The 13395-nt window shown below is 35.4% G+C and overlaps 2 protein-coding genes across 2 annotated transcripts in view; both read left to right on the top strand.

Moving 5' to 3' along the window:
* Window positions 1-1735, top strand: part of LOC113498243 (lysine-specific demethylase 3A-like) — a 155968-nt gene extending 154233 nt beyond the window's left edge. Inside the window, exon 17 of the mRNA XM_026878185.1 lies at window positions 69-1735. Coding sequence (XP_026733986.1) covers window positions 69-1106 — 1038 coding nt within the window. The 3' untranslated portion in view covers window positions 1107-1735. The remainder of the gene's footprint in view (window positions 1-68) is intronic.
* Window positions 1736-3020: 1285 nt separating this feature from the next.
* Window positions 3021-8874, top strand: LOC113498246. Its single transcript, XM_026878190.1, has 3 exons — window positions 3021-3128; window positions 5107-5310; window positions 8616-8874. The coding sequence occupies exons 1-3, from the start codon at window positions 3101-3103 to the stop codon at window positions 8672-8674; spliced, it is 291 nt and encodes a 96-aa protein (XP_026733991.1). The 5' UTR covers window positions 3021-3100; the 3' UTR covers window positions 8675-8874.
* Window positions 8875-13395: the final 4521 nt, after the last annotated feature.

The following is a 13395-nucleotide window of genomic DNA, read 5'->3' as shown; positions in this document are numbered from 1 at the left end:
ATTATATCAAATGAATAAAAAAAAACAATTACTTGGTACTCTACTAATGCCTTTTTCCTTCATTGCAGGACCAGTGGAAACGTGGTCAACCAGTTCTAGTCTCAGACGTATCAACCATTCTCGATAAAGACTTATGGAGTCCCGAGAGTTTCTCTCGTGACTTCGGTGACACTCGTGTCGACTTGGTGAATTGTGCGTCCGGTTTAGTAGTGCCGTATCAACTGGGTAGGAAATTCTGGGATGGATTTGATCTAGCCGCTAAGCGGTTACGTGACGAACGCGGTGCCCCAATGGTGCTTAAACTGAAAGACTGGCCGCCGGGCGAAGACTTTGCGGAACTCCTCCCGGCGCGCTTCGACGACCTAATGCGGGCGTTACCCCTCAGCGAATACACATCTCGCACCGGAAAACTAAATCTGGCCGCGCGGCTACCGGAGTGCTTCGTGCGACCCGACCTCGGACCCAAGATGTACACGGCGTACGGCGGCGCGGGCGGGACCACCAACCTGCACCTGGACGTGAGCGACGCCGTCAACGTCATGGTGCACGCCAGCGCGCCCGGCGACGCGCAGGAGCGAGCGCGGGAGGCGGCGCGTGCGGCCGAGGAGGCCGGCGTCGACGTGCTGTCCCGCCGCCGCGCCAGGGTCAAGCCGCCCGCCGCGCTCTGGCACATCTATGCTGCTAAGGATGCCGATAAAATCCGTGATTTCCTAGTCCGAGCTGAATTAGAGCGTGGAGCGAGACCTCTACCTCAACATGACCCCGTGCACGATCAGACTTGGTACCTGGACGCCGCGCTGCGCGAGCGCCTGTACCGGGAGTACGGAGTGGAGGGCTACGCCATCCTGCAGTGCCCCGGCGACGCCGTGTTCATCCCGGCGGGCGCGCCGCATCAAGTGAGGAACCTTCTAGACTGCATCAAGGTTGCCGAGGACTTCGTGTCGCCCGAGAACGTCTCTCGGTGTTTCGAGCTCGCGCAACAGTTTAGACGGTTGTCTCGCCAGCACTCTAATAAAGAAGATAAGCTACAGATTAAGAATATTGTGTACCACGCGGTAAAGGATTCTCTGTGCTGCCTAGAGGAGGCGCTCGCCGAAGCCAAGTGAAGACGAGCGGCCCTCCCGCATTTGATCTCAACCTCGAACGTAACATTAATTGCTAAGTTCCGCATTTAACGTAAGATTGGGAGCGAGTATGATACGCGCTGTGCGCCGTTTCGTGTATAAGATGCCATTGTTAAGCGTCCGAGTCGATTGTGTACCAGTTATGTGTGTAAGTGTACTCGAAATGTGATTTAGTCCGACGGTCGCGATCGGAGTATGTGCAATGTAAATTAGTCTGATTATGGTGATATCGTTGAGATGTGGATATGTTTTATGTTCCTTAATTGAAATACAAATAAAACTCTTCAGGTTATTTACAGCTTAATTGTAGCTATAGTGATATGTATGTATTGTGTAAATTTTAATTCGAATTCCATCGAGTACATATTAAGAATTGTATACTTTTAAGTTATTGTATTGAAATAAATAAACGTATTCGCTCGAAGCATTGTACATTACAACACGGCATGTAGATAAGTTTATCCTATTACTAGATTTCTCAATTTGGTTATGTTACAAAACGATAGTGACAATTTCTTTTTGTCCTTATTGCTGTATTAGGAAGTTTTTTTTTGTACTGTGTATATTATGTATGGTTATAAGTTGGAATAAAAAAAGATGTTTATATGAAACAGGTGTTGTATTATTTATTTATACCAGTTTATGACAATATCATTAAATCATTAACGCAAAAAACATACAATGAGCTATTTTTAATTCTTAAAATTATGGTTCAAAAGATGAAACAAATGATTGTCGATTTAACGCTAGATACTGTCTATAAAATTATGTATCAAATGGCAAAAGGTAGTTTCGAACCATAGTAATATTTATGTCCACGACAAAAGCTCTGACACCGAAGATTCTAGACGAAGTAATTGGTTTGAACAAAATATAAAAGTATAGTGCCCCTTCATTATTACACACATGACAGTTAATAGTTTGATCAGGAAAGGTTTCCGATTTCGTTGCGCTCACAATTTTGGAATAAGATTTATCACGTTTGCCTTGGTGTAGCGCCATCTCTTGACGATTGATGAAACCTCATAGCTCAATATGAAACAAATTCCGCTACTCAATAACAGATGTCGCTCCAAAAAGTTGAAAGAAATTAATTACAGCAAAGTAAATAGACTGATATCAAAAATCTTTTGAACTATCCAGCAGTAATAAAATGTTAAATTAAATATATTACACAGAGTTGACGGAGTATAGAAAAGTCCTGTTAGTAAAAACAAAATGATTCTAAGAATGCTTATTAGTTTAATTGACTTTCTTATTAGAAAATAATTTTCTGATAATGGCGTCAACTGCAATAAATATAAGTCGTCTATCATACAAAAGTTGCGATTTTCATCATTCTGGCAAACAGTTTTAATTTGTGCGAAACGGAATAACACCTATTCAAGGAATGAAATTGAATTATTCACTCGAATGACCATTTATCATTGTAATCTATTTGCAATTGAAATTGAATTGGAAAATAGCGTCTAGTTTAGCTGGTTCCTATGGTACTTTGAAATCTTTTTTATTAGCAAGAATGGTAGTAGTTTAGAATGTGATTGCTCGTATTTTTATAAATAAGTTCAATTTTATTCACCTCGTCTCAAACCAGATAACGTTTTTGAAAACATTTTCCTTAAAACGTGTATTACACTTATCCTCTTTGTATAAGATTCTACAAACATCTACTTATAGGCAGGTTTAGCATACCTAGTTTCCACAAAGCAATGAACTCTACCAATTCGCTAGCAAATCAAACACGTTGACCCGTAGATAATAACGGCACCTGTTTCATTCGCAATAGATTGCTGTTTTTATGTAAAGGATTAAGAGAATGTGCTTGTACAAGTGGTAATGTATGGGGAGTTAAGATTTGCATCCATCATGACCATTTGTGGAGCTCTCCGCGAGGTGATATAAAGAGGATTGGCTCGCGCTCTCTGTTCAGTTCGCTTGTAGTGTCCGACGTACGCAGAATTGTGATTGCTATTAAAATGAAGGCAGCTACTTTGTTTGTTTTCGGTAAGTTGCAAAACAACTTAATTTAATAATATTTCCACATTTATTATCAATATGATAGGTTGGTATATTGACCTTTTTAAAAGAAAAGTCTCGAATAATCTCTATTGTTATTCATTTGTTTGAGACCTGCATGACATCAGATTTGTTTTTTTCCTGACTTGATTCAGACAGTTTTTTTTGCTTCCGTAACACATCCGTTGGTTTCAAAGTTGTATATCAGTCTACGAAATAAATATTAGTTACTGCACTGTTCATGTTATCTACGTGATTTCTTCATAGTTTAAAGTATATCAGCGATAGAGCTAGGTTGGTAATTGTACATTGTTTCGTTTATATTTTGAAAGTAACTTTATGTTAGACTGTTAACTGAAGCTTAACATATTTTGACAGTTGCTTTCTTTTGTACGACTACACAACAAATATACATGATTTAAGTTTTATCGCAATCGTTGTGGCTAGTTTTTCTGAAGGAAGAAAGTCCTTTTAGTATGATTTACTTAAGTTCAAATTATACAAACAAAGGTACAAAGAAAACATTTGTTAAACAAGATTAACGGTTGAATTTCTCGTTTGAAACTTTGAATTTTGCCATCCCATTACCACAGATGATATAATAGTAAGTACCCCGACGTTTTCTCCTTTTGTTTAGTGGATGACTCTGAAACAGGGGGTACCTCTTTACGCTGCGCATTAAAATGTGTCAGGATTCCACAACTATATTAATATTACTTTATGAACTGGTAGTAGACCCTATGGACTAGACATAAAATATTGAAACCTAAGTAGGTACTATTTATAATGAGAGAGCAAAGACTGACGATCATGAAATTAATCTCAACAATTTACCTTTTCTCATTCTCCATACTAAAAGAAGTGCGAATTACAGACCCGTCAAATTACAATTCATACGAAAGTATACGTCACGGTGTGTCTCGGAGAACCGGTGCTCATTGCTCCAAAGTGGTCCTTCTTCCTGTCATTATCTAGATGAACATTTTACGACCTTAATGGTCTGTGTAAGGTCACGTCAAGCGCCTACGACACTCCTTTGACTTGATTACATGATGAGGACCAGCCGTTTCCTGTTTGTTAGGGAAACAAATTAGATAATGAGGTTACAATTTGAAAATTATACGTGTTTGGATTATCTTTTGAGATTATATAAAAGTTGGAATTATTAATACTACCTATCTCCAGAGAAGTTACGCAGTATTTCTTTTGCTAGCCTTTGGTCCAAAATATGTTAGGATTTGTTTCCATTCTTACCGGTTTCAGCAGAAAACGGGAATCGTCTATATCTAATCTTCCAACTAAATAAACTGAGAAAGAACTAATAAAAAATACAACATAAATAATAAAATGAAATAATCCTATAGAAAAAAAGGTCTTAAAAATTAATCACCACATTTTTTTAAAGTTCATTTTATATTAAAATCTCTTTTGTTTATGCTGATGTACCTCCTTACAGCCATTAACATGACGCAATCTGAATTACAGCTCGCATCCAAATATGTCTTACTTTACACATATTTTGTTAAGGCGAGGTAGCGTAATCGTCATTTTTATTGTTTTGAAATCCCCGAAAGTTATTATAAAACTGGTTTTACCTCATCCTTATAGAGTGACTAATACCTACACGTTTCGAGGCTAATTTAAATAAATAGTAATTGCAGTAGAACAAGTTATTTTAGCACACGTGAGAAACTGGCTTGAATTCGACTTGGGTAATTGAATTGTATTGCTTGAACTAGTCTTGGTAGCTGTAAACTGATGATCAAATCCTCCTTTGAACAAATCAGTAAAAAGAGTGAAGCTTTTTTATGATTTATTTAATTGCTTATATCAGTCTCTTAGGTTATATGAAAGTCGGTTACATCCAATTAAATAATTAACAAAGAATAATCAAATTTGCATATGAAGAACAAACAAAACTACTAGTTTTGTACAATCAATTTATGATTTGACCTAAATTTTTCAGCGTTGGTGCTGGTGGCAGTATCCTGCCGTCCCGACAAGCCAGACTTGAAGCAATTAAAGGCAGAAGCCGCTCGCAAGAAGGCCTGCATGCACGACTGCACCTCACAGAAGTTGGAGCCCATCTGCGCCGGCAAACAGGGAGAGAAACCCAAGTCCTTCGGTAACGAGTGCGTCATGAACAACTACAACTGCGAGCATAAAGAAAGTGAGTATTCAAGAAAGGAGGTTTTATTCTAGCTTTACTTTAATACAGCATACTACCCACCTGTATGCAGATCTTTTTAAATAAGGTCCAGGCCTGAGCTCAGGCTAACTTCATAAATCTGTAGGTACTAAAAAGAGTTTTCGCTGGTGTTTAGTGAAAACGTCGAAGAGAAGCTATTTGTTTGGTATTTTTAGAACATTGTAGGCAAAAAGTGAAGTGCTGTTGCGAAAAAATCAAATCGTCCACTATTTATTACTCTTAACTTTAGTTTTGAAGATTTTATCAGCATACGAGCTTAACGTAGCATAGAATGGAATTATATTTTTTTATATCCTACAAAGTAACATATCTGATTATGGAATTCAAGGCTTTAGCGTTCTGACTAATTGGATGTAAAAAACGTGGTATGTTCCCAGAATGCTATTGTTTTCCGTAACAAGGCAAGGTTACAAAAATATATGTACATAAATATGTTTTTGGATACTCCTCTGCATCTATGTTTGCGCTTTATTTCAACCTTTGTTAGTTGTTCACTTTATCCGTTTTTAATGCTTGAAAAAACAATGTAAATAGTAAATAACCGTAGGATTTTTACTATTTTTAGTATCTATCTATAAAGTTGATACTATTGTATGTGCAATACGCACTTGAAATTGCAATATCACAGTGCATAAGATGAAATAAGTAATGTAGAGTAACATTAATAAGACATTATTATGCATAGATTCTTCATAAAAATACGTACGAATTAAACGAATTAAATAGGTGCAAAACAAATAGCACGTTCTTCTAAATAAAGATATTAGATGGTACTACTAATAACTTAACAAAAAAAAGAACTAGTGTACTTGCATAATACAAGGAAATTTAAGTATTTCTCAACTATGGCTGAAATTGGCCATGCCTAAATGAAAAACAATGAGCTTCTATTTTTTGATTTTGAATCGAATACAGTAGTGTTTTCACAAAATTGATGCTCCTCTCTTGTTTTTGTTATTTAATTACATATCTTCATGTTTTTAATTACAGTTGAACTGAGTTAAGAATAGGGAGATTAAAAGTTATCAGTTTTTATGAAAGTTCAATATTTTTTACTTGATTATGTTATGATTTTTTATATTTGGCTTTATTTTTGTCAACATTTATAAAAGAGTGCAAAGCGATAGCATTGGCTTTAAAATAATTAAAATAGTGATGTTTTATGACCATGTTTTTAAAAATGGACTTGCACTTACTGTTAGCAGTTTTTAAACAAATAACTAGCATTGCTTGTTGTAATTCCAGTATATTGTTACAGTAAAGATCTTTAAATAGTAACAAATTAGCATTTGACAGACACACTCATAAAGTTAATTTTGTGAAACTTATCATTCCAATTAAAACAACATACCAGATGTAAAATAAAGAATGAATACTACCGATCACCAAGACTTAATTGTATTCTGCACGTAAATACGTGCCAGTTAATTAACTGACCCCATTACGTAACTGATGTCGTCATCGACCAAAAATATGAGAAAGTTATATTTACAAAAAAGGTTGTTACCAAATGCGTAACAATGTTAAACATACCACAAAAAGTAAACAGGAAAACCATGACAATATAGACAACAAAGGCTTTAATTCGATGGAGAATTATACCCAGCAATCTATTCACACTAAAGCGAGATTATTGTACTGATAGTTCAACTCATTTGTGCTCGCGAGGCTATGTGTGCGTGCGATTGACAGCGACTGTTTATTATGGAAGCTTCAATTTGTGTGACGGTGACACACCATCAAAGCTGTGTTAGAACACAACGACACTGTGTATATACAGAGCCAACCACATACATATGACGCCGCGCGCAAATTTGAGTTGAATTGACATTACAATGTTGTTTTAAAACTGGTGCGAGATCACCGAACTGTGACAAGTAATGTAAATGTAATGGCAACTATTGTGCTAACCAGACTTGACCGGATTATGAATCATGTGGTTGAGTCCACCTAATAAACAGTGAGCGGCGACTGAATGACAATTTACTTATATAACCATGTGTAGAAATACCATAACTTTCTGGAAATCTTAGGAAAATAGGAACTGGCCTACATAGCAGTCATCATCGGCCTAGCCTTTTCCCAACTATGTTGGGGTCGGCTACCAGTCAAACCGGTTTCAGCTGAGTACCAGTGTTTGACAAGGAGCGACTGCCTATCTGACCTCCTCAACCCAGTTACCTGGGCAACACGACACCCCTTGGTTAGACTGGCTGTCAGACTTTTCAAGCTTCTGACTATGTACCTGTAACGGCTGTCAAAGATGTAGGAATAACAGCCGGTACCCACAATTTAACGTGCCTTCCGAAACACGGAGGAACTCGCTATGACAAAGATGGTCACCCATCTACGGACCAACCGCGTCAAGCATAGCTTAACCTGTGATCGAATCACTTATGCGGTTATAGCACAGCCACGAGCTCGTCATAGCAGTATCTTACAGTATTATAGCCTACATATTTTACACACGTAATATGCAATAGTTCTGCATCTATTTTGCATTTCTCTAGGTAGGAATCGAACGAACGAACTCCGGTATAGCAGGCAGAGCCACTAACCAGCCTGCCCGTCGAAATTTATAATTATTAGTCTTGTGTTTATTGAAGCGAGATGCAGCTCTACGCTGAACGCTCTGTAGTACGACGTCTTAGTTATTTTAGGTTTAATGAAATTAAAATTGTTCTAGATCCAACTTACGATTGATAGTATTTTTATTTGAACGCAATGACAGAAAAAAGGCTGCTGTATATTTAGGTTTTCAACACTGGATTTGTGACTGTTCCACTGACCAATCTTCATCAATTGTAAGGTGATTCAGTTGTTAATATGGTTATGTTACACATAGACATTGAAAATTTCTATTTTTTGTGTAAATGACAAATATTTGTGATGAACAAGTTTAAATAATCGAATAGTAACGTTTTAATTATAAATGTTTGTTTATTTTTTAAGGCATTTCTTTTCACTGTTTATACATAATATTAACTAGGATATAACAGGTTTCATATTTGCACGGCATAATTAATCATTTCCTTTTTTTACTCATTCATAAATAATGATTATATTTAAAACAAATGGGTGGGAATCGAATCTATGATGACTGGTATAGCACTTATTATATACCTCCTTATATATCTTCCTCCTATATTCCCTTAAAATAAATCCTTATATATCTAGTTTGTAAATGTTTAAGAAATAGCGGTAAATAAAACGATTTTTATATTTAATAAATCAAATTTTTAATATTATGTATTTTTCCTTTTCAGCGCTTTCCAAGATCAGCAAAGGAGAGTGTCCCGGCTCTGATGGCATCCGTCTCTCTTAAACACGCAAAAGAGAAAAAGCCCTTTAATTTGTTAAAAGATTTTATAACTGTATTTTATATAAGAAAACTTATTTGATCCTTGCTTGTCGACTAACATCAAAGAAGCTGTGATTAATGTAGAATTTTAGATCGGATTGTACCCGTATATCTTTATTTTTAATTTCATTCGTGCATTAAATGATTAAGTCACAATAATTTTCTTTGATACCTTTTATTTTCCTGAAAAGAGGTCCATTATAGATTATGAAATATTAATCTATAGGCATAGACTACTATTATAGCGCAAGCTACATCTATACTATTAAAAAAAACTTAAGCGGTCATAAACATTCGTTTTCATTATGTTGGTTTGATAAATTGATAATAAAGTAAATATTCTAATGAGAATGACTTTTTTGCAAACAATATGAATGTTTAAAAAATAAAGACATCGTTTATTTTTCACTTTCTTTTTAATCCACTGTCACAGGTCTGCAAGATTCTTATCCCTGTTAAAAGAATTATAAGGTTCTACAAATACTTATTAAAATGATAATGATCTCAAAAAGTAAGCCCTTAAAAACCCTTAGCATTGTTACAAGTAAACTTATCTTATAAAGGAGAACAGATGTTTAGAACTTAAAGTAACACCAACCTAACACTACAAGCGGAGTCTTCATTTATTTTTCACGAGCTCCTTTCCACCCTAGCCTTTGAGAAAGCGCTTTACAGCAAAACGTTGGCGCTCCTTTAAGACTAAGAATTTGTAAAGACCAAACTTGACAAGAGCTTTTCACTTTGAGAAATTAGAATGTGTCCTGGTTTAGTGTTTGCGAAGTAAACCAATGAGTGTAGACTGGAGGCTATCGTTTAAATCCTGTGCGGCTTGAAGACATTAAAAAGATTTGTTAACTTTTTTTATAAATATTAAATATTACATATTTAGACATCATTGAGGCGATGAAGTACGTTCTGGATGCTCGTTACTATAGTGTTAATATAAAAGAGAATAAACAAGTTGTAAGACCTGTTACCATTGTTTCGTCAACTTCGTCCGATAAAGTACTCAAAGCTGCACACGAAAGAGGCTAATTGAGAAGATTTCTACTAAACCTCTCAACCTTCTAAACTACTACGTTTGTATAGCTACAACACAGTAATAAGATCAATTCCATAGAACATAATAAACGCGATCTTTGAGGTTAAATAGAATACAGCAATAAAGCAAAACCTAGTATTTATTGCATGTCACATGACATTTCAAAACGTGCCATAAACATGTCACATAAAATGGATAACGATGTTTATCATTCGATTATCATTTGTTTACTGCACACACGACATTACCTAGATTCGGTGTCAATAGGGCGACAGTCGTGACATTGGTGGCCTAGTTGCAGACGTATAGACTGCTTGTCGCCCGTAGAATAACAACTCGGAACAGGGGTACGTTGGAGGCAATAGTAGCGCGTTAGTAAATTACTTTAAGGTGAGAAATGATTAACTTTTGAAGGCAAGTTTAAATATAAACGGGAAATTATTATCATGACATTTGGTAGTTTTATTAAGCATCATTTAAATGCTTGCAAGCTTTACTCCTGCAATTAAACTAAGAGTACCATAGCACAGAAAGAGATGGAGAGAGAGTGCAGAGTCTGTCCTGCGTTGCAAGAGAAAATATTAGATGAAAAAATCTAGGTAAACTATTGCTAATGATACTTTGTATCGAGAACATGAATGTTACCTACTGTCGCAGATTTCATCAAATAAAAAAAGTTTGTCGAAAGTAAAATGGTTTACAAGCCAAAACATAAAGAAAATATGAAGGTCGTATAAAAATGGACAGAGTTCATTAATTAGATTGTGCTATATTCAGTCTCAAATATAATACTTAAGTTGTATGCCGAGTTGTTAAGCGCCTTTTATGACACTACTGGCATGTAGATACGCGACTTAACTTTGCTGAAACCCACACTAAGTGAATATAATCCTTTTACTACTTACTTAAGTATTTCTCTTACATTTTGAGACTTGGAACTCAGGAACTAATGAATTAATTAGATTTGAGTGCCATTGGATGAAGGAAACGGGAAGGTATAGTTCAGTTAGTAAAAAAAAAATAAACAGACTAATTATTCTTGTTAAATCTTTATTGAATCTAAATTTCGTCTATTATGATGACGCTGCTAATACCATTATTAAGGTCATAGCATGACATTATAATTCGTACTTTGTACAATAAATAAAAATAATGACTTACTGAATAAACTTACAAGATACAAGAGTTACTAAAATATTTATTTGAACATGACTTTGGCGTTAATTTTATAGCTACTTACATACTAATAAATTTCTTAAAGAAATATTAGAATTTTGAATTTTAGGAACTTTTGGACCAAAGTCTTTGTGCTTATAATAAAGTAACGAGTAAAATAATGTATTCAACATTTATTTATGAACATGGATTTGGAGTTTAGAAAACCCCTTAGTTGCAGCCCTTCACGTAATATTGTCATTAAAGCCAAATATTTCATAATTTCGAATGTTATGATGTAAAAACATAATCCGTAAATTAAATATATATTCTCTTTTATTGCCTCTCACAAGGGCTATATTTGATAATCGATTAAAATCAAAATATATATCCTTTTTACAATAAGTTCCTGGCCGCAGGTATTTGAAATTTAAATTTCGTAAACAATAGAACAGGCACCTTAAAAAATAAAATAAAATGTGAAGGGCTCTTGTTCGAAAATCGAACAGCTTTGAGCGGCATTTGAATGTTATATTTCTGATTTTCAAATATTTTGTGTGTATACCGTAATAGTTGTGAAATAATTTTAATTAATTTTGCATGTGGTATAATTTAAAATGGTGGAAAGTGACGATTAAGTAATATGTGACATGAATTACGACATTCAATATAGACTTTGATGATTGATAAGCAAAACATAAAACGAAAGTCATTGGCGACATGGGTAAGTACATTCTGATGAATAATTTAGAAGATAATGATATCTACAATAAACAATTTCGAGTGTTCAGGCATATACACGTCTCCTACTATTTATCATAGGTAATACGTATGGTAAAGCTTAATGTGTCTGTAGTTAAGCGGTTCATTATGCCTGTTTAATCGACAATGTGTAGGCAGAATATGTTACACCAAAAAGTAGGAAATCATAAAGGAGTATTTGCTCTTTTTCTTCTATTTCTTTCTTGTAACCTATGCAATATTACAATCATAATTATTAATAGTTTACAGTATTTAATTTTACTGGTATAGGTAGGTGAGGATTTTATCTACTTATTCCTAAAGAGTGCATTTTGTGCATTCGCAACTTTTCGCTATATTTTTGCCTCGTCTAAATAAACCTTTAATGTTGTCTACACATTGCCAGGAACAGTTAAACTAATTTAAGAACTAAGCACTCTGCATGTTGCATCTATATCAGCATTCTCCAAGACTGGTGATTGCGTAATCTGGAACAGGAAAATTGTAAGCATTATTTACAGTTGAATAATATTAAGGCGTGTAAATTTCTGATGTCATTGTTTCTTAAAGGGCTTGACTGTTATTAAGGAAAAGCTATTGTACAAAACCTTGACTCATGGGTGAAACATGGCATAGAAATGTCGGACATATAAGTTTAGCACGCTCGGGTTTGAGTATTGAGATAAACATGAAACATATAGAGTTAACTTACACGTGCTTTCGCGACACGACACAGCTTCTAGCTCACACAGCGTAGCAAAAGTTCTAGCTGTACCCGTAGCGTCAAAGGCACACACTGGGCCTGTTGGCGGTGCAACACATCTCCCGGCGCACAGCGGTGGAGGAACGCCTTCCCGGACTCGCCCTCTCATGATCTCAATCGGGATCCTGATGTCAGAAGTGTCCCCGAACTCATTGGCGTCACCGAGGCGGGACGGCAGGAACGGTAGACTGGCTGGTTGTACTTCGTTCCATGCTAAAAGTAGATAGAATCACTTCTTTAGAACATTGTCAGGTGAAAACTAAACGTCAATGGGGTACTATAATTCTTGAGTTTTTAGAAAGCGTAACTTCTTGCGAGTTTCGATACGAATAGTTGTCATTTTCAGATACAGAACAATGAATTTCAAACGATAGGAGAAGCAGAGTTTACTAATTTTCTGACTAAGTAACTCTTTATAATTCGACCTTTTGGCCTTATCAAAGCGCGGAGATCTACAGAAAGTGGGTCTTACGTTCGTCACAAATGATGCTTGTGACCGTTTATCAACGTTGTTATCACCTAGATTTAAGATTGTATTTACTTCCCTAAACAGTTCTGAATTTTTTTAATGTTGAGTCGTCCAAATCAATTACAGTGAATTTGTTACAGATTACGTGATCACATATTGTTGTATATCTCAAGTTGATTAAAGACACGTTAGTAGAATCTTCATATAATACCGGATATATGCATTATTAATTATTATATTTATTATGTATAATAATTTTCGTGAGGCGGATTCATACATTATTTATTTAATAATTGTTAACTCACGCTTATTTACCGGAATAGCCGGTTTTAACACAACCGGTATTGGTGACATATTATGACTCGGGTTGCGTCCGATTATTAATTATTCAATTTATGAAATACCTACTTCTTGTTATCCATGGTTTATGCAAATTTCAATAATAATTAAAAGTTGGTTATTTTTTCAAGTAATCAGAGTCACCCCAGTTTTCACTACAGTTTAAATTGTTTAGC

Source organism: Trichoplusia ni, chromosome 10, assembly GCF_003590095.1.
Source record: "Trichoplusia ni isolate ovarian cell line Hi5 chromosome 10, tn1, whole genome shotgun sequence".
NCBI classification, from domain to species: domain Eukaryota; kingdom Metazoa; phylum Arthropoda; class Insecta; order Lepidoptera; family Noctuidae; genus Trichoplusia; species Trichoplusia ni.
Note: the sequence above shows the minus strand (reverse complement) of the source record. Positions and strands in the feature narration are given on the sequence as shown.

Bases quoted from the DNA above. Each gene is read 5' to 3' on its own strand.
- LOC113498246 (XM_026878190.1), top strand. From the start codon at position 3,101: ATGAAGGCAGCTACTTTGTTTGTTTTCG. The intron at 3,129-5,106 runs GTAAGTTGCAAA...TAAATTTTTCAG, and splicing joins AGCTACTTTGTTTGTTTTCG to CGTTGGTGCTGGTGGCAGTA. The intron at 5,311-8,615 runs GTGAGTATTCAA...TTTCCTTTTCAG, and splicing joins CAACTGCGAGCATAAAGAAA to CGCTTTCCAAGATCAGCAAA.